Raw genomic sequence first — 25,851 nt, forward strand, 5'->3', positions numbered from 1 at the left:
ATGGATGTGTGTGATGTCCTTTGGTTAGTTAGGTTTACCTAGTTCTAAGTTCTAGGGGACTAATGACCTCAGCAGTTGAGTCCCATAGTGCTCAGAGCCATTTGAACCATTTATTCAGCTTGTTTACGTATCTCTGTATTTGAGTACGCATGATTATACCAGTTTCTTTGGCGCTTCAGTGTATACAGGGTGGTCCATTGATCGTGACCGGGTCAAATATCTCACGAAATAAGCGTTAAACGAAAAAACTACAAAGGACGAAACTTGTCTAGCTTGAAGGGGGAAGCCAGATGGCGCTATGGTTGGCCCACTACATGGCGCTGCCATGGGTCAAACAGATGTCAACTGCGTTTTTTTTAAAAATAGGAAACCCCATTTTGTATTACATATTCGTGTAATACGCAAAGAAAAATGAATGTTTTATTTGACCACTTTTTTCGCTTTGTGATAGATGGCGCTGTAATAGTCACAAACCTATGGCTCACAATTTTAGGACGAACAATTGGTAACAGGTAGGTTTTTTTTAAATTAAAATACAGAACGTAGGTACGTTTGAACATTTTATTTCGGTTGCTCCAATGTGATACATGTACCTTTGTGAACTTATCATTTCTGAGAACGCATGCTGTTAGAGCGTGATTACCTGTAAATACCACATTAATGCAATAAATGCTCAAAATAATGTCCATCAACCTCATTGCATTTGACAATACGTGTAACAACATTCCTCTCAACAGCGAGTAGTTCGCCTTCTGTAATGATCGCACATGCATTGACAATGCGCTGACGCATGTTGTCAGGCGTTGTCGGTGGATCACGATAGCAAATATCCTTAAACGTTCCCCACAGAAAGAAATTCGGGGATGTCAGATTCGATGAACGTGCGGGCCATGGTTTGGTACTTCGACGACCAATCCACTTTTCATGAAATATGCTATTCAATATCGCTTCAACCGCACGTGAGCTATGTGCCGGACATCCATCATGTTGGAAGTACATCGCCATTCTGTCATGCAGTGAAACATCTTGTAGTAACATCGGTAGAACATTACGTAGGAAATCAGCATACATTGCACCATTTAGATTGCCATCTATAAAATGGGGGCCAATTATCCTTCCTCCCATAATGCTGCACCATAAACTAACCCGCCAAGGTCGCTGATGTTCCACTTGTCGCAACCATCGTGGATTTTCCGTTGCCCAATAGTGCATATTATGCATATTATGCTGGTTTAAGTTACCGCTGTTGGTGAATGACGCTTCGTAGCTAAATAGAACGCGTGCAAAAAATCTGTCATCGTCCCGTAATTTCTCTTGTGCCCAGTGAGAGAACTGTGCACGACGTTGAAAGTCGTCGGCATGCAATTCCAGGTGCAAAGAAATATGGTACGGATGCAATCGCTGTTGATGTAGCATTCTCAACACCGACGTTTTTGAGATTCCCGATTCTCGCGCAATTTGTGTGCTATTGACGTGTAGATTAGCTGCGACAGTAGCTGAAACACCTACTTGGGCATCATCATTTGTTGCAGGTCGTGGTTGACGTTTCACATGTGGCTGAACACTTCCTGTTTCCTTAAATAACGTAAATATCCGGCGAACGGTCCGGACACTTGGATGACGTCGTCCAGGATACCGAGCAGCATACGTAGCACACGCCCGTTGGGCGATTTGATCACAATAGCCATACATCAGCACGATATCGACCTTTTCCGCAATTGGTAAACGGTCCATTTTAACACAGGTAATGTATCACGAAGCAAATACCGTCCGCACTGGCGGAATGTTACGTGATACCACGTACTTATACGTTTGCGACTAATACAGCGGCATCTGTCACAAAGCGAAAAAAAGGGTCCAACTAAAACATTCATAATTATTTACGTACTACATGAATATGTAATAAAAATGGGGGTTCCTATTTAAAAAAAACACAGTTGATATCCGTTTGACCTATGGCAGCGCCATCTAGCGGGCGAACCATAGCGCCGTCTGGTTTTCCCCCTTCAAGTTAGACGAGTTTCGTTCTTTGTAGCTTTTTCGTTTGACGCTCATTTCTTGAGATATTTGTCCCGGTCACGATCAATGGACCATATATATATATATATATATATATATATATATACTTCGCCACTGCCGGTCCCAAGCCCGGGGCCTCATCTCGCACGTGATGAGGAAGGAGGAGAGGGAGGAGTAACACCTCGTAAAAAAAAAAAAACCTGGGTCGATCTGGCTCCGGATGGTAGCACCCTGTGAGGGACCCTGCATAGGGTTACATGCGAAGCCCCAAAATCCGTACACGTCTGCGTGGCAGCCACTGGTACTCTGGTCAGCGTCTGTTGGCTCTGTGAGCTCGGCTGTAAGTTAATCTTCTGGAACTCAAAACTCCAGTCGAAATTATGTGAGATCCTTCGTGATTTCACCACCAATACCTCAACACAAACCAATAATCATGACAGAACAACGGGAAAGAATCCACTACCCTGGGCCCCAGTCAGTAAGACTGGGTAATAGACCTGATCATCGGTTTCCAGGGGATCAGGCATGTCATGAAGAGAAGAATCGGAGCCTCTCAAAAACCCTCAAGATGAAGAAAGTATTTTACATGGAAACACTCAACACCAACACGCTACTGAGGCCAGGTAAACTGAAACAAACGCTATGGATAAATACAACATCAAAGTTATGGCAATACAGGAAACACGATTTGCAGATGAGAACCACTTTGATTCTGAAAATCACAGAATATATAAGGGTAAACTAGCCATAACCATCCCAGGAAGAAATCTCAAACTCTTCTGAACTGGTTTTGTAGTACATAAATCGATACTGGACTCCGTAATAGAGTTCACCTCAAAATCAGAAAAAATGTCGACACTCACGATAAGAGCTGGAAATAAAGCCTATACATTAATCAATGGACATGCCCCCACAAACAATTATAACAAGAAGAACCCAGAGATGATAGAGGAATTCTGGGAAGATCTGGAAGAAACTACCAGCAAAATCCCCAAGAATCACATAAAAGTGTTACTAGGAGACTTCAATGCCCAGTTAGGCAAGGAAAGAAAATTCCGAGACACGACAGGGAAACACACGGCCCACATGAGAACAAACAAAAATAGAGAGAACTTGATAAACTTCTGCAGAAATTTTGATCTGAAAATCATGTCAACGCAATTCCAGAAACCACACAGAAAACTTGTAACTTGGAAATCCCCCAACCATGCTCTAGGAGAATTTCAGATAGACCACGTAGCGATATCCACAAAAAAAAGGCAGAGAAATAATGAATGTAGGAACAAGGAAAGGAGTTTTCGAATCTGATCATCACCTTCTCCAAATTAAAGTAAAATTTATACCCAATAGACAAATCAAGAGAACCAACAGACCTTTCAGAACAGATCCAGAGTACCTACAAATAAACAAGAAAGAAATAATAGAAGAAATTACGAAAATCAATAGCAACAATTGGACAGAACTGTCAGAAAAAAATAAAAGAACTGATAAAATTGGGGCAGCCACCGAGAAAAAGGAAACATCGATGGTGGAACATGACATGCGACAGGGCCATAAAAGACAGAATACAAGCCTGGAAAACATTTAACAGCCATAAAACACAAGAAAAATGGGAGGACTTCAACAGGATACAGAAAAACACTTCAAAAATAATCCGAAGAGAAAAAATAGGTTACGAAAACAGCAGGTTGCAGGCGATAGAAGAAGACTTCACCAGAAACAACACACGAAATTTTTACAGAGTATTCCGAGAAAATATGACAGGATATCAGCCACCAAGCTTATGCTTCAAAAGACAAGATGGAACACTGGAGACAAATCCGAAGAAAAACTGTGAAATATTAGCTAGATACTTTGACACGTTACTTAAATGTGATAAACCAAAACAGAGATTACAGTTTACAAAACCAGAACCCAACCGGGAATCCGAACCCCCAACATATGAAGAAATCGTGAAAATAATAAAATCATTGAAAAATAACAGAGCACCAGGTGAAGATAGACTGATTGTAGAAATCTGGAAATTAGACCATGAAAACATTACACCCAAAATTCATAGTATAGTCAAAAACATCTGGGAAACAGAAAAGATACCAGAAGAATGGAAGTCAGCCCTAATACACCCCCTCCACAAGAAAGGAGACAAAACAGACCCTAATAACTGTTAAATCGCCTAGAACCTCAGATAGATCCACAGATCGGAGAATACCAAGGAGGGTGCAGGAAGGGAAGATCATGCAGTGAGCAGATCTGGTGTCTGAGAACATTATTAACAACGAGAAAGTCCAGAAACACCACAGTAACATTTGTTTATTTCAAGAAGGCTTACGATTCCATAGACAGAGAAACACTTTTTAATACTCTAGAAGAAATGAAGGTAGACAATAAGACCAGAAAACTAATTTAGGAAACATTAACAAACACAAAGTCAAAAGTTAAGTTCATGGGCGAGATTTCAGAATCTTTCGAAATCAAGACAGGAGTGAGACAGGGAGATGGCCTGTCACTCATTTTATTTAACGCTGTTTTAGAGAAAATAATCAGGACGTGGGACAAAGGAGTCAATGGGGTAAAGATGGGGAGAGAGAAAAATAGAACCGTCAACATAAGATGTCTGGCCTTCGCCGACGATATAGCCATCATTACAAATGATAGAAAAGAGGCCAGAGAAGCCCTAGAGATATTGCATGAAATCGCAGCCAGAACAGGACTACAAATATCATATTAAAAAAAAAAAAACCAGTACGTGGACACAAAATCTACAGACAGAAGCCCATTGATAACAAAGTACGGAAAGATAACACAAGTTGAAAGTACCTGGGAGAGATTATACAGAAAACAGGACTGAATTCAACAGCCAATGAAGAAAGGGTTACAAAGCTGCAAAAGGCATACAGACTTATATGGAACCATTACAATAAAAGAAATATTTCCGTCAATGCCAAATTAAGACATTACAAAACAGTAGTCTTACCTGAGGCCTTGTATGCCTCAGAAACAACAGTAGTCAGAGAAAGAACTAAAATCAAGGAAATGGAAAAGCAAGAGAGGAAAATTCTGAGAAAGATCTATGGGTCAGTTCAGAGACAGGGGATCTGGATAAAGAGACCAACAAAGGAATTGTACAAAGAGGCAGAGACAATTACAGACAATATCAGAAAAAGAAGGGCAAAATTCTATGGGTACATTCATAAGGTGAATGAAAATAGGCTGACCAAGAAGATTTTTAACATAGTGGTGACGAATAAGATGAAAACTAACTGGGTAAAGGAAACCATGGAAGACCTCAAAAATCTAAACATCTCCACAGAAGAAATATCAAACAGAGGAAAATACAGAGAAAAAATCAACGAACAGAAATTCGAAGAAACACCAAAAGAGAAGAAATCAGGAAAGAAGTGGACAGAAGAGAGGAAGAAGAAACACAGTGAATTTATGAGAGGTTTTCGGGAAGAGAAAAGAAAGAGACAGAAAAAAGTGCCTTGAATTTGAAATGTACCAATTTATGTACCATATTATCATTGTGAATACTGATTGTGTTTTAACACTCTCCTTAATGGGGAACTGACGATATATATATATATATATATATATATATATATATATATATATATATATATATATATATAATTGAAGTATGTTTGTTCCATTGTGACATTTCATACCATAACACTTATCACAAATTTGTTCTATGAGCAAGTAACTAACTAAAATATCCGCTTTGGCTATTATACGTATAATGAGCGACCATATTCGCGCAAAAAATTTAATAAACATTTCTTGTTAGTAGTTGACAAGATATATCTAGTTTTATTGTTACAAGAAATAGTGGTAAACGTTTAAAGGCTGCTCTCCTCAAACTGTTATGTCTCGTGCAACTATAAAGCAAAGAAAGGAGGAAAACGATTCAATTAATCGAATCACTGAAAGGTAAACTTTGGAAGGAAAATCAGCATTGGCCGTATTTTGTTGTTTTATTGTCAGAAAAATCGATTTTCGGTCACTTAGTGACCATCATCAGTTCTGTAATATACAATTAAAATTGGTAGGCACTGGTATCAAGCTAAATTGTGATCGCTCTAAGCTTGTGGTTATAGCTTGATACCAGTGCCTACCAAATTTAATTGTATATTACAGCATTGAGGATGGTCATTAAGTGACCGAAAATCGATTTTTCTGACAATAAAACAACAAAATACGGCCAGTGCTGATTTTCCTTCCAATGCTATCCACTATTTGGTCGTGGTGCACGCAACACGCCATGGAGTCGCCAATCAAGGTAAACTTTGTCATGTGTATGTTGAATTGTCAGGTAGACTTACAAAGACCAGTGCACCATTGCAAAATCACTTAGTAGAAGGAAGAAAGAGAGTGTAGAAAATGATAGTGTGATATCTTTGCTGCCACAGTTTCTCAATAATTTTAAGTACACATGCATAGAAGAATCTAAATACATCTAACTACAGATAAACTGTTTTGAGACTTTCAGATGGGCTTCAATAACTGAACATTAACAGAAAATTATATTGATTTTACTACATGTAACACCCTTAGAAGACTTGTTCAAAAATACTAGTAAAGTTCGAGCAATTTCTACGTCTGTAACACAAATTTCAGAATATTGTTCCCGTCTCAGTCAAAGCATATCAGAACATATGTATTAGTTTCCCCTATAATTTTAATAAGGAATTGCTCCTCCCTTCATACCTGACCAACAATGACTGAGTGCTAAATCATATAGACATATAGCATTCTTATTTCAGTGGTTCACTGTTATTTGAGAATACATCTCATCTCTAAATGATTTTTGACCTAAAATTAATCTAAACTATTCTGAAGTCTGTTCATCCTATTTTCAAAATCCTTTTATAATTTTAGTGAAATGTTTTTGGTCTTCTTACTTTCATCTATATTATGACCTCAAAAATTTCACAAACCAAGTGTAAACGTAAGTACACATGAATATAACAACAGAACGAAAGATTACCTCCAGTAAATAAGGCTCCTTCCTCTTTAGTCACACCAACAACCCATGGAATAAAAGAATGAGGCTTTAGGTCCAATATGTTTTCTGACAGAAATGCATCTTTATGGTGTTTTTCTATCACTGGATGGAATGGAGACATAGGGCAGAAGAACCACTCCTGGAAGAGGAAAAACCAGTTAATAAACCGATAAACAGGTAAAAATAGTAATGCATACGGCAAAATAAAATATCAAAATAGGAATAAAAATGCAGTGTCTCACTTTGTTACGAGCGCTTGAAAAGGTGTTACCTTTTTTGTAGTTACTAGACTGGAAGCGTCTTAATATTAGAACCTTCAAAGCAGTACTGTTCATTTTGCTGCAGAGTCAATTCAGCATCAAGACATAAGTATCTGTTTCCTTCTGTTGCTTTCTTTGCAGTTATACAGCCTGACAAAGAAGTGAAGCACCCAGAAGAGGAAGAGGAAACGAAACGAGACTTCACGGGTTGAGTCAAATGTACAACTAACTATGAGGTGGGGGCTCACTTTTGAGTACGGCGTTGGAAGTCCTCCGGCCTGAATACACCACTAATTCGGTTGCGGAGGGTGTCCTAAGGCCGCTGTGTCCTCCCCTGAGGCAAGCTGACCAGGAAGTGCAACTGGGCCTCGATGCCCTTGATATTGGCCCTGGGATGGAGTTGACGTTCGAGCAGGTCCTACATTGCTTCATCAGGGATAGAGCTGAGGATCTTGCAAGTCCCAGGAGTGCCTTAACATCAAGCAGACAATTCCTACAGACACGCGCCAGGTGTGGACGAGCATTGTCCTGTCCAATAACTTCACAACGACACTGTCACATGAGAGGTAACACGGAAGGGGGATGAATTTAAGTGACAAACAGTTAGGCCGTCAAAAGTACAATAACTACCAGCCGTGACATGAAGTCGTATCTGATGGCTCCTCACACTATGACGCCACGACTAGCACCTCCGGCCTGCCCAAAACATAGGAAGAAGGAACCTATACTCAGGTTCTCACAATACTCGCGACGATGGTTATCCAGGGTAGTGCAGAACCGCGATTTTTCATTGCAGAACAGAATGTGACGACATTATACAGCAGCCCATGCTTCCAGATCACGGCACCACTCCAAACGCTGGAATTTGCTTTGTGATAATAACAACACCAGAGGTCGAGGGTGCCGGCACGGCTACTCAGCGTGTTCGGTCAGAGGATTTAGTTACCCTCTGTAATAAAAAATTGAGTAAACTGATCTAAACGGATCAACGAACAACCTGAACGGGTGTCATCGGACGTCCGCCACGAACAAATTCAACGAACTATATAGAACAAAATGAGATCTAATTCATCATCAAAACGATTTCGGTCCCAGGTTCGAATCCCGCCACTGCTTAAATTTTGATTAATAATCAGAATTGGCGGCCGAAGACTTCCGGCATAAGAAGTCACCCTCATTCTGCCGACGGCCTTGTCGATGAGGACGGAGGAGCTGACAGAGTTTCAAGGCACCCTCTTGTCCTAGGGGTGGGCATCTGCCCCTAAAGGTGGAAGAATCAGCCATGTGGACGCAGAAGGCAATGGAAACCACTGCATTAAAGGTACGTAACGTGTATTCACACGTGGCCTGTAACTGAAGAAGCGTCATGATGATCTCTCCATTGGCAAAAGATTCCGGAATAGTCCCTCACTGGAATCTCCAGGAGGGGACTGCCAAGGGGGAGGTTACCATGAGAAAAAGACTGAACAACCAACGTTCTACGAGGCAGTGTGTGGGATGTCGGAAGCTTGAACTTGGTAGGGAAACTATAAAATCTGAAAATGGAAATGCAAAGGCCCAATATCGATATAGTAGGGTTGAGTGAAATGGAAAGAAGACAAGGATTTCCGGTCAGATGAGTATAGGATAGTATCAATAGCGGCAGAAAATGGTACAACCGGAGTAGGATTCGTTAAGAACGGGAATGTAGGGCAGAGAATGTGTTACTGTGAACAGTTCAGTGATTGGGTTGTTCTTATCAGAATCGACAGCAAACCAACACTGACAACGATAGTTCAGGTATACATGCCGACGTCGTAAGCTGAAGATGAACAGATAGAGAAGGTGTACGAGGATATTGAAACGGTAATACAGTATTTAAAGGAGGACGAGAATCTAATATGGGGGACTGGAATGCAGTTGTAGGGGAAGGCGTAGAAGAATAGGTTACAGGATAATATGGGCTTGGGAGAAGGAATGAGAGAGGAGAAAGACTAATCGACTTCTGTAACAAGTTTCAGCTAGTAATAGCCAATACTCTGTTCAAGAATCACAGGAGGAGGAGGTATACTTGGAAAAGGCCGGGGACTTTATTACATCATGGTCTGACAGAGATTCCCAAATTAGATACTGGATTGGAAGGTGTACCCAGGAGCACATATGGACTCAGATCACAATATAGTAGTGAGGAAGAGTAGGCTGAAGTTTAAGACATTAGTCAGGAGGAATCAACACGCAAATAAGTCGGATAAAGAAGTACTAAGGAATGGCGAGATACGGGTAAAGTTTCTTAAGGCTACAGATACAGCAATAAGTAATAGCTCAGTAGGCAGTACAAATGAAGAGGAACGGACATCTCTAAAAAAAGCCATCACAGAAGTTGCGAAGGAAAACATAGGTACAAATAAGGTAATTGCGAAGAAACCATAGGTAACAGAAGAAATACTTAAATTGATCGATAAAAGGAGGAAGTACAAAAATGTTCAGGGAAACTTATGAATACAGAAATACAAGTCGCTGAGGCACGAAATAAATAGGAAGTGCAGGGAAGTTAGGATGCAATGACTGCAGGAAAAATGTGAAGACATCGAAAATGAAATGGTTGTCGGAAGGATAGATTCAGCATACAGAAAAGTCAAAACAATCTTCGATGACATCAAAAGCAAGGGTGGCAACATTAAGAGTCCAACGGGAATTCAAGCAACTGTTAAATTCAGAGGAGAGAGCAGATAGGAGGAAAGACAACATTGAGAGCCTCTATGAGGGGGGAGATTTGTCTGATGTGATAGAAGAAGAAACAGGAGTCTGTTTAGAAGAGACAAAAGCACTCCGTCTTCAGGCCACAAGTGGCCCATCTGGACCAGCCGACCGCCGTGTCATCCTCAGCTGAGGATACGGATAGGAGGGGTGTGTGGTCAGCAAACCACTCTCCCGGTCGTTATGAACGTTTTCTTCGACCTGAGCCGATACTGTTAGGTCTAGTAGATCCTCATTTGGCATCACGAGGCTGAGTGCACCCCGAAGTTTAGAAGAGATAGGGGATCCCATGTGGTGTAGTGGCTAGGATAGCTGGCTGTCACCCAACAGGACCGGGTTCGATTCCCGGCATGGGAACACGTTTTCCCCCCACAAACCATAGGCCTTTCCCTTGGTGGGGAGGCTTGCGTGCCTCAGCGATACAGATAGCCGTACCGTAGGTGCAACCACTACGGAGGGGTATCTGTTGAGAGGCCAGACACGCGTATAGTTCCTGAAGAGGGGCAGCAGCCATTTCAGTAGTTGCAGGGGCAACAGTCTGGATGATTGACTGATCAGGCCTTGTAACACTAACCAAAACGGCCTTGCTGTGCTGGTACTGCGAACGGCTGAAAGCAAGGGGAAACTACGGCCGCAATTTTCCCCGAGGGCATGCAGCTTTACTGTATGGATAAATGATGATGGCGTCCACTTGGGTAAAATATTCCGGAGCTAAAATAGTCCCCCACTCGGATCTCTGGGCGGGGACTACTCAGGAGGACATCGTTGTCAGGAGAAAGAAAACTAGCGTTCTACGGATCGGAGAGTGGAATATCAGATCCAGTAATCCCGCAGGTAGGTTAGAAAATTTAAAAAGGGAAATGGATAGGTTAAAGTTGGGTATAGTTAGAATTAGTGAAGTTCGGTGGCAGGAGGAACAAGACTTTTGGTCAGGTGAATACAGGGTTATAAATACAAAATCAAATACGGGTAATGCAGGAGTAGGTTTAATAATGAATAAAATAATAGGAATGCGGGTAAGCTACTACAAACAGCACAGCGAACGCATTGTTGTGGCCAAGATAGACACGAAGCCCACGCCTACGACAGTAGGCCAATTCTATATGCCAACTAGCTCTGCAGATGACGAAGAAATTGAAGAAATGCATGATGAGATAAAAGAAATTATTCAGATAGTGAAGGGAGGCGAAAATTTAATAGTCATGGGTGACTGGAATTCGATAGTAGGAAAAGGAAGAGAAGGAAACGTAGTAGGTGAATATAGATTGGGGGTAAGAAATGAAAAAGGAAGCCGCCTGGTGGAATTTTGCACAGAGCACAACTTAATCATAGCTAACACTTGGTTCAAGAATCATAAAGGAAGGTTGTATACATGGAAGAAGCCTGGAGATACTGACAGGTTTCAGATAGATTATATAATGGTAAGACAGTGATTTAGGTTGGTTCAAATGGCTCTGAGCACTATGCGACTTAACTTCTGAGGTCATCAGTCACCTAGAACTTAGAAGTAATTAAACCGTACTAACCTAAGGACATCACAAACACCCATGCCCGAGGCAGGATTCGAACCTGCGACCGTAGCAGTCGCTCGGCTCCAGACTGTAGCGCCTAGAACGGCATAGCCACTCCGGCCGGCTAGCAAAGGACTTGGAAGAGCAGTTGAACGGAATGGACAGTTTTTTGAAAGGAGGATATAAGATGAACATCAACAAAATCAAAACGAGGATAATGGAATGTAGTCGAATTAAGTCGGGTGATGCTGAGGAATTAGATTAGAAAATGAGACACTTAAAGTAGTATAGGAATTTGGCTATTTGGGGAACAAAACAACTGATGATGGTCGAAGTAGAGAGGATATAAAATGTAGACTGGCAATGGCAAGGAAAGCGTTTCTGAAGAAGAGAAATTTGTTAACATCGAGTATAGATTTAAGCGTCAGGAAGTCGTTTCTGAAACGTCGAGGAAGCAATGATGGAAATAAATGAAAAGTTCGGGAGTGGGATTAAAATTCAAGGTGAAAAGATATCAATAACAGGATTCGCTGATGACATTGTTATTTTGAGTGAAAGGGAAGAAGAATTACATGCTCTGCTGAACGGAATGAACAGTCCAATGAGTACAGAGTATGGATTGAGAGTAAATCAAAGAAAGAGTGAAGGTAATGAGAAGTAGTAGAAATGGGAGTAGCGAGAAACTTACATAAGAATTGATGACCACGAAGTAGATGAAGTTAAGAAATCCTGCTACCTTCGCAGTAAAATAACCAATGACGGACGGAGCAAGGAGGACATCAAAAGCAGACTAGCAATGGCAAAAAGGGCATTCCTGGCCAAGAGAAGTCTATTAGTATCAAATATCGGCCTTAATTTGAGGAAGAAATTTCTAAGAGTGTACGCTGGAGTACAGCATTGTATGGTAGTGAAACATGGACTGTGGGAAAAACAGAACAGGAGAGAATCGGAGCATTTGAGATGTGGCGCTATAGACGAATGTTGAAAATTTGGTGGACCGGTAAGGTAACGAATGAGGAGGTTCTGCGCAGAATCAGAGAGGAGAGGAATATCTGGAATATACTGATAAGGAGAAGGGACAGGATGACTGAAGATATAGGGTGCAAGTACTACTCTGAGATGAAGAGGTTAGGACAGGAGAGGAATTCGTCAAAAAATTTAGCTATTATATCGTGCCAAATATATTTAGCAGCTTACAACTTCATCCATAACGTGACATAGCTTGATTATGAGCGTATTGACAAGTTCCTGGTATAATGTATGATACAGATTCATATGATATGAAGATGTAAAAATTTCTTCATGATGAGTTTGTGAAATAAAGACGGATGAAAATAAAAAACAATTTTGAAGAACTTTCCAGTCCAAATGCTACATCTCTTTTAATATGAATAAACAGTAATTTCAAAACACTTTTGTTTGAGTGTCATAGCGAGGAGACGTAAATGGGAAGTGACACATTATACATCACCCAGGAATGCTATTGTGTTGAAGATTAGTTTATAGTGAATTTTTTTGAGAGTAACACACTCTATAAGTGGATGTTGTTGATTTTAATGTCTTCAGTCCCAAGAGTGATTTGACGCAGTTCTACACGCTAGGGAATTCTGTGCAAGCCCCTTCATCCCAGCATAACTACTGCAACCAAAATCCATTTGAACCTGATTGCTGAATCCTAGTCTTGGTCTCCCTTTACGATTTTTCCTCAGTTTCCACTGCCAAGTTAAAGATTCCATGGTACTTCTGAATCAGTCATGACTACCTATACTTTGCTTTAGGAAGTTTTGTCAGAAATTTATTTTTTACCCGGTTCGATTCAGTATCATCACATTAGATATTCGATCAACCTACATAGTCTTCAGCATTCCTCTGTAGCACCACATGCTCCACAGTGTGCTCCCTGCCGCCTTTGGATAAGCAGCTGCCAGCAGCAAGTCGTATACTCTTAGCTTACTTACTTGTTACATAGTTTAATTCTTAATTTCTTTGCGTGTTTTTGGGTACTTACAATGTTTAATTCATAAATTTCGGGCGTATTATAGTATTTGAGAGTTGTAGCATCGCACTTTAGTGTTTACTTCGTAGATTCTAGCTTAAATTGCGTGTGAGTTTCGTATAGGAGGTGTAATTTCGAGTTTTAGTTACTGTAATCGTAAATTCAGGCAGATTGTAGCGCAGTCATTAGGCATTTATACAGGTTAGTTCATACATTCTTTGCGTGTTTCCCTTGCGTTATCTAGGCACGGACTCGTGTTTCACTAACTGTTGTTCAACATCGATTAGAATGGACAGGGACTGTGATTGCTGTGTTCGGATGAGGGCTGAGTTGGCATCCCTTCGCTCACAGCTGCAAGCGGCGCTGACTTCGGTGGCGCAGCTTGAGGCTGTTGCCAATGTGCACCCTGTGGGGAGCCGGACTTGGGTATCACGGGGATGTCAACCTCGTCCCGTCTGTCCCCAGATCGGTCTGCAGCTGTGGTTGCCCCGGTTGCTGCCCGCAGTGGGGCTGAGCTCTCGCCTGTGGTTGATTGGGAGGTCGTTCCAAGGCGTGGCAGGCAGCGAAAGACGTCTCCGGAGGCTGATCAGAAAGCCTCCCCGGTGCGTCTGACAAACAGGTTTCAGGCACTGTCTCTGGCTGATCCAGATGCAGCTGCCTGCCCTGTTTCAGAGGATCATTCTCAGCCTTCAAGGTCCGGGCAATCGCAGAGGGTGGGCTTATTGGTAGTTGGGAGCTCCAATGTTAGGCGCGTAATGGGGCCCCTTAGGGATATTGCGGCTAAGGAGGGGAAGAAATCAGTGTGCATTCCGTGTGCATTCCGGGTGGAGTCATTCCTGATGTGGAAAGGGTCCTTCCGGATGCCATGAAGAGCACAGGGTGCAGCCAGCTGCAGGTGGTGGCACATGTCGGCACTAATGACGTGTGTCGCTTTGGATCTGAGGAGATTCTCTCTGGATTCCGGTGGCTATCTGATTTGGTGAAGGCTGCCGGTCTTGCTTACGAGATGTGACCTAACAAAAGCATTTGACTGTGTAAATCACCAAATTCTAATATATTCCACTAAATTGGAGGCCCGTGTCATTAACGTCGATACGCAGCACGATTTTGGAACATATATTGTGTTCAAAGATTATGAATTACCTCGAAGAAAACGGTCTACTGACACACAGTCAACACAGATTTAGAAAATATCGTTCTTGCGAGACACAATTAACTCTTTACTCGCACGAAATGTTGAGTGCTATTTACAAGGGATTTCAAATTGATACCGTATTTCTGGATTTCCGGAAGGCTTTTGGCACTGTTCCATACAAGTGGCTTGTAGTGAAATTGAATGCTTATGGAATATCGTATCGATTATGTGACTGGATTCGTGATTTCCTGTCAGAGAGGTCACAGTTCATAGTAACTGATGGAAAGTCATTGAGTAAAACAGAAGTGATTTCTGACAATCCCTTTTCCTGTTCTTTACCTGTATAAATTATTTGGGAGACAATCTCAGCAGCCGTCTTAGATTGTTTGCAGATGACGCTGTCGTTTATCGTCTAGTAAAGTCATCAGAAGATCAAAACAAATTGAAAAAGATTTAGAAAAGATATCTGAATGGTGCAGAGATTGGCAAATGACCCTAAATAATGAAAAGTGTGAGGTCATCCACATGGGTGCTAAAAGGAATCCGCTAAACTTTGGTTACATGATGAATCAGTCAGATCTAAAGGCCATAAATTAACTAAATACCTGGGAATTACAATTACAAACAACTTAAATTGGAAGGAACACATAGAAAATGTTGTGGGGAAGACTAACCAAAGACTGCATTTTATTGGCACGACACTTAGAAAATGTAACAGATCTACTAAGGGGACTGCCTACGTTACGCTTGTCCGTCCTCTTTTGGAATACTGCTGCACGGTGTGGCATCCTTTGATGGAGTACATCGAAAAAGTTAAAGAAGGGCAGCATGTTTTGTATTATCACGAAGTACGAGAGATAGTGTCACTGAAATGATACAGGATTTGGGATGGACATCATGAAAATAAAGGCGTTTTTGCTGCGGAGGAATCCTCTCATGAAATTCCAATCACCAACTTTCTCCTCCGAATGTGAAAATATTTTGTTGGCGCTGACTTACATAGGGAGAAACGATCATCATGATAAAACAAGAGAAAATCGGAGCTCGTACGGAAATATTGGCAATCCTTCTTTCCACGAACAATACGAGACTGGAATAGAAGGGAGATCCGATAGAGGTACTCAGGCTACCCTCCGCCACACACCGTCGGGTGGCTTGCGGAGTATGGATGTAGATGTAGATGAAGGCAGAGCTCACCATCTGCAGCATCGTTGACAGAACCGACTGCGGACCTTTGGTGCAGAGCCGGGTGGAGGGTCTGAATCAGAGGCTCAGACTGTTTTGCGACCGTGTTGGCTGCAGATTCCTTGACTTGCGCCATAGGGTGGTGGGGTTTCGGGTTCCGCCGAATAGGTCAGGAGTTCACTACACTCAGCTGGCGGCTACACGGGTAGCGGAGGCTGTGTGGCGTGGACTGGGCGGTTTTTTAGGTTAGAAGGCCTCGGGAAAGTACGGAGTGGGCTGCAATCTCAAAGTGTACATGGTACATACGGGACGTGCTTGGATCAAGGAACAGTCGGAACTGTAGTCGTAAATTGTTGTAGTTGTGCTGGGAAAGTCCCTGAGCTACAAGCGCTAATAGAAAGCACCGAAGCTGAAATCGTTATCGGTACAGAAAGCTGGCTAAAGCCTGAAATAAGTTCTGCAGAAATTTTTACGAAGTCTCAGACAGTGTTCAGAAAAGATAGATTAGGCAGAATTGGTGGTGGAGTGTTTGTGTCTGTCAGTAGTAGTTTCTCTTGTAGTGAAGTCGAAGTCGATACTCAGTGCGAATTGGCATGGATAGGAGTTATACTTAACAGCCGAACTGAGTTACTAATTGGCTCCTTCTACCGACCGCCAGACTCCGATGATATAGTTGCTGAACAGTTCAGAGAAAATTTGAGTCTCGTAACAAATAAATACCCCACTCATACGGTTATAGTTGGTGGGGACTTCAACCTTCCCTCGATATGTTGGCAAAAATACTTGTTCAAAACCGGTGGTAGGCAGAAAACATCTTCCGAGATTGTCCTAAATGCTTTCTCCGAAAATTATTTCGAGCAGTTAGTCCACGAACCCACGCGAATTGTAAATGGTTGCGAAAACACACTTGACCTCTTAGCCACAAACAATCCAGAGCTAATAGAGAGCATCATGACTGATACAGGGATTAGTGATCACAAGATCGTTGTAGCTAGGCTCAATACCGTTTCTTCCAAATCTACCAGAAACAAACGCAAAATAATTTTATTTAAAAAAGCGGATAAAGTGTCACTAAAAGCCTTCCTCAGAGACAATCTCCATTCCTTCCGAACTAACTTTGCAAATGTAGACGAGATGTGGCTGAAATTCAAAGATATAGTAGCAACAGCAATTGAGAGATTTATACCTCATAAATTGATAAGAGATGGAACTGATCCCCCATGGTACACAAAACAAGTCCGAACGCTGTTGCAGAGACAACGGAAATAGCGTGCGAAGGTCAGAAGAACGCGAAATCCCGAAGATTGGCTAAAATATACAGACGCGCGAAATTTGGCATGGACTTCAATGCGAGATGCCTTTAATAGGTTCCACAACGAAACATTGTCTCGAAATTTGGTAGAAAATCCGAAGAAATTCTGGTCCTATGTAAAGTACACAAGCGGCAAGACGCAGTCAATACCTTCGCTGCGCAGTGCCGATGGTACTGTTACCGACGACTGTGCCGCTAAAGCGGAGTTATTGAACGCAGTTTACCGAAATTCCTTCACCAGGGAAGACGAATGGAATATTCCAGAATTTGAAACACGAACAGCTGCTAGCATGAGTTTCTTAGAAGTAGATACCTTAGGGGTTGCGAAGCAACTCAAATCGCTTGATACGGGCAAGTCTTCAGGTCCAGATTGTATACCGATTAGGTTCCTTTCAAATTACGCTGATACAATAGCTCCCTACTTAGCAATCATATACAACCGCTCGCTCACCGATAGATCTGTACCTACAGATTGGAAAATTGCGCAGGTCGCACCAGTGTTTAAGAAGGGTAGTAGGAGTAATCCATCGAACTACAGACCTATATCATTGACGTCGGTTTGCAGTAGGGTTTTGGAGCATCTACTGTATTCAAACATTATGAATCACCTCGAAGGGAACGATCTATTGATACGTAATCAGCATGGTTTCAGAAAACATCGTTCTTGTGCAACGCAGCTAGCTCTTTATTCGCACGAAGTAATGGCCGCTATCGACAGGGGATCTCAGGTTGATTCCGTATTTCTGAATTTCCAGAAAGCTTTTGACACCGCTCCTCGCAAGCGACTTCTAATCAAGCTGCGGGCCTATGGGGTATCGTCTCAGTTGTGCGACTGGATTCGTGATTTCCTGTCAGGAAGGTCGCAGTTCGTAGTAATAGACGGCAAATCATCGAGTAAAACTGAAGTGATATCAGGTGTTCCCCAGGGAAGCGTCCTGGGACCTCTGATGTTCCTGATCTATATAAATGACCTGGGTGACAATCTGAGCAGTTCTCTTAGGTTGTTCGCAGATGATGCTGTAATTTACCGTCTAGTAAGGTCATCCGAAGACCAGTATCAGTTGCAAAGCGATTTAGAAAAGATTGCTATATGGTGTGGCAGGTGGCAGTTGACGCTAAATAACGAAAAGTGTGAGGTGATCCACATGAGTTCCAAAAGAAATCCGTTGGAATCCGATTACTCGATAAATAGTACAATTCTCAAGGCTGTCAATTCAACTAAGTACCTGGGTGCTAAAATCACGAACAACTTCAGTTGGAATGACCACACAGATAATATTGAGGGGAAGGCGAGCCAAAGGTTGCGTTTCATTGGCAGGACACTTAGAAGATGCAACAAGTCCACTAAAGAGACAGCTTACACTACGCTCGTTCGTCCTCTGTTAGAATATTGCTGCGCGGTGTGGGATCATTACCAGGTGGGATTGACGGAGGACATCGAAGGGGTGCAAAAAAGGGCAGCTCGTTTTGTATTATCACGTAGTAGGGGAGAGAGTGTGGCAGATATGATACGCGGGTTGGGATGGAAGTCATTAAAGCAAAGACGTTTTTCGTCGCGGCGAGATCTATTTACGAAATTTCAGTCACCAACTTTCTCTTCCGAATGCAAAAATATTTTGTTGAGCCCAACCTACATAGGTAGGAATGATCAACAAAATAAAATAAGAGAAATCAGAGCTCGAACAGAAAGGTTTAGGTGTTCGTTTATCCCGCGCGCTGTTGGGAGTGGAATGGTAGAGAGATAGTATGATTGTGGTTCGATGAACCCTCTGCCAAGCACTTAAATGTGAATTGCAGAGTAGTCATGTAGATGTTGATTTTAAAGATTTCATTTTCTTCGTTGCTGACTTATTTGTTGTTGACGTTTCACTCCCAGCCAAAGTCACACGCCAGACAAATACCTTCCATTGGTATCTTATACCCTCCCTACTTCGGTTATCTTCAGCTATTTGGCTTCCCAAACAGCAAAGCTCGTCTGCTAGTTTCAGTACCTCTTCTATAATCTAATTCCCACAGTACTGCCTGATTTAATTCAACTACTTGATTTAATTTCATTGATGTTTATCTTAACACCTATTTTCAAAATGCAATACATTCGGCTCAGCTGCTCCTCGATGTCCGTTGTCACTACTGATAGAATTATAAAGTCATCTGGAGAAGTGAAGGATTATATTTCTTATGTGAGTCTACAGGCTTTCATGGCCCTTGTAATCGAAGGTAAGCTCTTCTGGGTCATGTTTCTTTTACACGATCGTCGTTTCGGCCTTACATCGGGACCTTCTTAAACATCTTGTATTGCTCACGGTTAGCTGAACACTCTCAAAGAGCAGTGTCTCGTTGTCTTACAAAAGGGAGCTTTGAAGCACTTATGTTGAAGAAGTGAGTAAATTTCTGTGGTTACTACCGGCGGACCACCGTCATTGGACAGAGAGGGATTTTCCCCGCACCTAAGTTGAAGAATTAGAATTGTTGTATAAAATTCCTGTTGTTGCCATCTGCTGGCCATCGCCATTGGGTAGAAAGATGGGACAACACTCTGAGGCACAGAATATATAGGAAGCCTGGTAATTTGAGTAGGTACTCATATGGCACAACCACCCAAACCAAAAGCAAACAGTGCTTAAAAGTCTGCCTTCACGTGCCTTCCGTACCAGTGACAGTTAACAGACTGTAATTGGGGTTGGAGTTCTTAAAGAAGACATTAAAGGCGAACAGCTATGATAATTTGTCCACCGACAGGAAATTTGAACGAAGTATCAACTATGCTGTGTTGGGTTACCGTTCGTTTCTGGAATTACTGACCGCATCAGCAGTATTCTACGGAAAAGTATGTACAGACCTCTTTTTTCTGTCAAAACAATATGAAAACTATTTTCCGAAGCAAAGTGGAGGCACATACTTACCTCCACATTATGGGAGATTTTGAAATGACTTATGGCGGAGTTATATAGGCGAAACGGGGACTATAAACGAACGCATTAACGGAAGATAAAGCCACACGTGGTTAAAACAAAGTGTGGAATGTGTGGTAACGGAAGAACTTCCGATTCATGACTCGAGGCAGTTTTTTTAAAACTTTAGTCACTGTGCATTATGTAATCCAAAAATCGGTATTTGATTATATTTTGCGTGTGAGTGCGTGAGAATGATTGAGTGTACATGGGTCACACGTTAAAATTTAATATTTAATTTTTTCGTAAAAGCTTGTACAAACGAACCGTGGGAAAGTTGCGTTGCAACCATGATTCAGGTGACTTATGTCGGTGTGTGCTTGCTTTTGTATAAAAGCAGCCAGAATGGGAGTTAGAGGTGGAACAAGTTTATTTATCAGTTTGAATTTCGCACTTCGTTTCTTTTGATTAAACAAAATACAAGAATTTGAAGTTTTGCTGTCATTAATTACCATCAAATTAGTGACTGGGTAAGGCAAGATTTGCCGCGAGAATGATCTGGAAGGAACGTTCTGATTGGTCGTTTAGATCAACAGCATATCAGAATTAAGCTGTTACCGTGCGGAAAGAGGAGTGGACATACAGGGAGTACCTCGAGAAGATTCGCTTGCTAGCCTGTCTACGCATAACACAATGTCAGATCGCTCCTTAAAAATACTCTGTAGGATGAGGAAATATTGAGCTAACTTCGGTTCGAACATATCGTGACTGAAGCGACTGGAGTTATGAACATTTTAATGAAAGTGTGGTGTTTCTAAGTTAAATAGTTTGAGAGATATGAGCGTAGGAACTTTCTGGCAGTAGTAACAACTCCGCGTGGCGTGTTTCGTGCTCTGTACGGAATATTTTCGCTAGCACCTCTTACCAAGAAGACCTCTGAAACGACTGAATGTCTAACTCGCGAGTAGTTGAGGGTCTGTGGCTGACAGAAAGTGAAAATTAGTCGGGTCGGACTTACTAAAATTCTGGCTGCTTTTCGAGTGAATATTTGTGAACACAGAATGATAACGTTTTACCGTGTTAAATACGGAGTTTATAGCCATTTCATGTGTTTCAATATGAATAAAAAGCAGAGTTCATCTAATTTTAAACGCTTTTCGGCAAGCAGACTGAAGATCCCGAACGCCCGATTTTTTTAATCATGAGCTTTCAGGAACTGACTTTCAGCTAGACTTACGCGGCCTCTGTGTGGTAGGTATTGGGTGGTGGTTTCATCAACGCTGCTTTACACTGTCTAGCACGTATCTGCTAATACAGAGTAAAGAGACATCAGCAAGAACACTGTCGAGGTAGGTGGACTGAATGATAGCGTTAACAGAAACGCAGACGACCGATCCCGCCCCACCGCATGTCTTTACCACGGTAGTGTATGTGCCAGACGACGTCGTCAAGATGGAGGAAAAGGAAAGTTTTTTGTGGGGAATTGACGGGATCGCTAGAGATGGTAAGTGGTCGAAAAGAAATTTTCTTGGGTTGGTGCATAAGTTCGTAACGTTTTTCCATAAGTTTAGTAAACACAACAGAGACAACTAACAGGGACTTTAGCCATCAGTAATATATTCTCTTTCACCATCGGCGTCTGCCAACGCTGGGGTAACTTGTAGATTCTCGACGGTAGAAATTACATGGTTTTGAGGTGAAGAACTCGTCGAGTCATGTTCGGACAGCATTTTCATCCGGAAAGGAAATTCCTTGAAACTTGTTGTACAGAGAACGGAAAAAGCGAAAATCTGATGGCACAACATCGTTGGTGTGGAATGCGTTCACAAAAGAAGACGAAGTAAATATTCCATAATTCGAATCAAGAACAGCTGCCGACATGAGTAACGTAGAAGTAAATATCCTCAGAGTAGTGAAGCAACTTAAATCACTTAATAAAAGCAAGTCTTCTGATCCAGACTGTTTACCAATTAGGTTCCTTTTAGAGTATGCTGATGCATTAGCTCCGTACTTAACAATCATATACAACGGTTCACTAGAGCAAAAATCCGTATCCAAAGACTGGAAAGCTCCACAGATCACACCAATATTCAAGAAAAGTAGTAGGAGTAATCCACTTAATTACAGGCCCATATCATTAACCTCGATATGCAGCAGGATTCTGGAACATATATTGTGTTCGAACACCATGAATCACCTACAAGAAAATGGGCTATTGAAACGCAGTCAACATGGGTTTAGAAAACATCGTTCTTGTGAAACGCAACTAACTCTTTATTCGCATGAAGTGTTGCCTACTATTGACAAGGAAATTTCAGATCGATTCCGTGTTCCTGGATTTCTGGAATGCTTTTAACACTGTACCACACAAGCGGATTGCAGTGAAATTGCTTGTTTGTGGAATATCGTCTCAGTTATGTGACTGGATTTGTGATTTCCTGTCAGAGAGGTCACAGTTCGTAGTAACTGACGGAAAGTCATCGAGTAAAACAGAAGTGATTTCTGGCGTTCCCAAGGTAGTGTTATAGGCCCTTTGCTGTTCCTTATCTATATAAACGATTTGGGAGAAATCTGAGCAGCAGTCTTTGGTTGTTTACAGATGATGCTGTCATTTATCGACTAATAAAGTCATCAGAAGATCAAAACAAACTGAAAAACGATATGGAGAAGATATTTGAATAGTGAGAAAATCGACAGTTGACCCTAAACAACGACAAGTGTGAGTTCATCCGCATGAGTGCTAAAAGGAATTCGTTAAACTGGGCCACACGATAAATCAATCAAATCTAAAGGCCAGAAATTCAGCTAAATACCTAGCAATCACAATTACGAACAACTTAAATTCGAAGCAACATATAGAAAATGTTGTGTAGTAGGCTAACCAGAGACAGTGTTTTATTGGCAGGACACTTACAAAATGTAACAAATCTACTAAGGAAAGTGGCTGCACTACGCTTGTCAGTCCTATTTTAGAATACTGCTGCGCGGTGTGGGATATTTACCAGATAGGACTGACGGAGTACATCGAAAAAGTACAAAGAAGGGCAGCACGTTTTGTATTACCTCGAAATATGGAGAGTGTGTCACTGAAATGATACAGGATTTGGGCTGGACATCATTAAAAAAAGTTCTCACGAAATTCGAATCATCAACTTTCTCCTCCGAATGCGCAAGTATTTTTTTGACACCGACCTACATAGGGAGAGACGATCACCACGATAAAATAAGGGATATGAGAGCTCGTACGGAAAGATATAGGTGTTAGTTCTTTCTGCACGCTATACGAGACTGGAAAAATAGATAATTATTGTGAAGGTGGTTCGATGAAACCTCTGCCAGGCACTTAAATGTGATTTGCAGAGTATGCATGTAGATGCAGATACGAGGGCAGTTCAATAAGTAATGCAACACATTTTTTTTCTCGGCCAATTTTGGTTGAAAAAACCGGAAAAACCGTCTCGTATAGTTTCATTGACTTCCGACAGGTGGCAGCACTGTACGGAGATGTTAAAATGGCGTCTGTAACGGATGTGCGTTGCAAACAATGGGCAGTGATCGAGTTTCTTTTGGCGGAAAACCAGGGCATCTCAGATATTCATAGGCGCTTGCAGAATGTCTACGGTGATCTGGCAGTGGACAAAAGCACGGTGAGTCGTTGGGCAAAGCGTGTGTCATCATCGCCGCAAGGTCAAGCAAGACTGTCTGATCTCCCGCGTGCGGGCCGGCCGTGCACAGCTGTGACTCCTGCAATGGCGGAGCGTGCGAACACACTCGTTCGAGATGATCGACGGATCACCATCAAACAACTCAGTGCTCAACTTGACATCTCTGTTGGTAGTGCTGTCACAATTGTTCACCAGTTGGGATATTCAAAGGTTTGTTCCCGCTGGGTCCCTCGTTGTCTAACCGAACACCATAAAGAGCAAAGGAGAACCATCTGTGCGGAATTGCTTGCTCGTCATGTGGCTGAGGGTGACAATTTCTTGTCAAAGATTGTTACAGGCGATGAAACATGGGTTCATCACTTCGAACCTGAAACAAAACGGCAATCAATGGAGTGGCGCCACACCCACTCCCCTACCAAGAAAAAGTTTAAAGCCATACCCTCAGCCGGTAAAGTCATGGTTACAGTCTTCTGGGACGCTGAAGGGGTTATTCTGTTCGATGTCCTTCCCCATGGTCAAACGATCAACTCTGAAGTGTATTGTGCTACTCTTCAGAAATTGAAGAAACGACTTCAGCGTGTTCGTAGGCACAAAAATCAGAACGAACTTCTCCTTCTTCATGACAACGCAAGACCTCACACAAGTCTTCGCACCCGAGAGGAGCTCACAAAACTTCAGTGGACTGTTCTTCCTCATGCACCCTACAGCCCCGATCTCGCACCGTCGGATTTCCATATGTTTGGCCCAATGAAGGACGCAATCCGTGCGACGCACTACGCGGATGATGAAGAAGTTATTGATGCAGTACGACGTTGGCTCCGACATCGACCAGTGGAATGGTACCGTGCAGGCATACAGGCCCTCATTTCAAGGTGGCGTAAGGCCGTAGCATTGAATGGAGATTACGTTGAAAAATAGTGTTGTGTAGCTAAAAGATTGGGGAATAACCTGGTGTATTTCAATGCTGAATAAAACAACCCCTGTTTCAGAAAAAAAAATGTGTTGCATTACTTATTGAACTGCCCTCGTATATAATTCCCAACTCAAATCCCGTATAGTGTTTCTTGTCAGTTTAGCAGAATACGAGTGGGTATTATCATGGGGTAGCATCATTTCACTCAATCGTTGTTCTTGGATTGCGTCTGGAAGACCTTTCAGTCATTGACAATAAATGTCAGCATTGATGGTTACGCTTCGGTGGAACAATTTATAGTGCATCACCCCTTCGCTCTCCCACCGGACGTAAAACATTAGCTTTTATGGATGCACTCTTGTCTTTGTGCGGGAAGTTGCTGCTTTGTTTGGGCTCGACCATTTCTTTCGTTTTTTCTTATGTTAGCATAAATACACCATTTATCGTCACCAGTAACGATACACAATAGGAAAGATCGGTGTTGTTCGCGAGACAATTGAGGACGAGCAAGCAGAGACGCACATATAACCGCCCGCTGATTTTTGTGATATTGTAGTAGAGCGTGTGGCACCCGGAGAGCCGATTTTTGAACCTTCCTCGTTGCATGCAGATGTAGCACGATCAGAGTTTATCACATCTGCCAGTTTTCGAGTACACAGGAGTGGATAATTGGAATTAATGTGTTCAAACGATCTTTCTCAAACCCCAAAGGTTTTCCTGAACGCGGAGAGTCCTCCACTAAATAGAAAAATATTATCTTGCCGTGCTCTGTCCAACGTCATTATCCTTGTACACGGCGCTAATTTTTCTGGCTTTCCACGCTGCTTTTATCCCTATACTGAACTCAAACTGAAGAATCTGTCGGAAACGTTCTAATTTCTCCACTTAGCACTCCATTTTCTAGAATCCACAGCTGCACACTCTCTCCGAATGACAAAATTTCAATACGTAAACTCAAATAGCAACAGTAAACTACAGACAAAAATGATAATTTATACATAAATCCATAGCAACCGGAGCACAACCGTGAGAAACAAAAACGCTACGAACTTGTGCACCGTTTTTGTTAACTTGAATGCACATCCTGAGAGGAGAATCCCATTGTTGGTCAGCATGGGAAAAATGTTTTAAATGCCGTGGTGATAGGCTGATAGACTTATTTCAGCAAAATGCTTAAGATAATGGATGGTTTCGTCACAAGATAATACATCGATGATATACGT

The 25,851-nt window shown here is 42.0% G+C and overlaps 1 protein-coding gene across 2 annotated transcripts in view; it reads right to left on the minus strand.

Moving 5' to 3' along the window:
• Positions 1-25,851, minus strand: part of LOC126253376 (fatty acyl-CoA hydrolase precursor, medium chain-like) — a 116,535-nt gene that overhangs the window by 43,485 nt on the left and 47,199 nt on the right. For both annotated transcript variants that reach the window (XM_049954663.1, XM_049954662.1), the window contains exon 6: positions 7,007-7,163. In XM_049954663.1, coding sequence (XP_049810620.1) covers positions 7,007-7,163 — 157 coding nt within the window. The remainder of the gene's footprint in view (positions 1-7,006; positions 7,164-25,851) is intronic.

The sequence above is a fragment of the Schistocerca nitens genome, chromosome 4, assembly GCF_023898315.1.
Source record: "Schistocerca nitens isolate TAMUIC-IGC-003100 chromosome 4, iqSchNite1.1, whole genome shotgun sequence".
In the NCBI taxonomy this organism is placed as follows: domain Eukaryota; kingdom Metazoa; phylum Arthropoda; class Insecta; order Orthoptera; family Acrididae; genus Schistocerca; species Schistocerca nitens.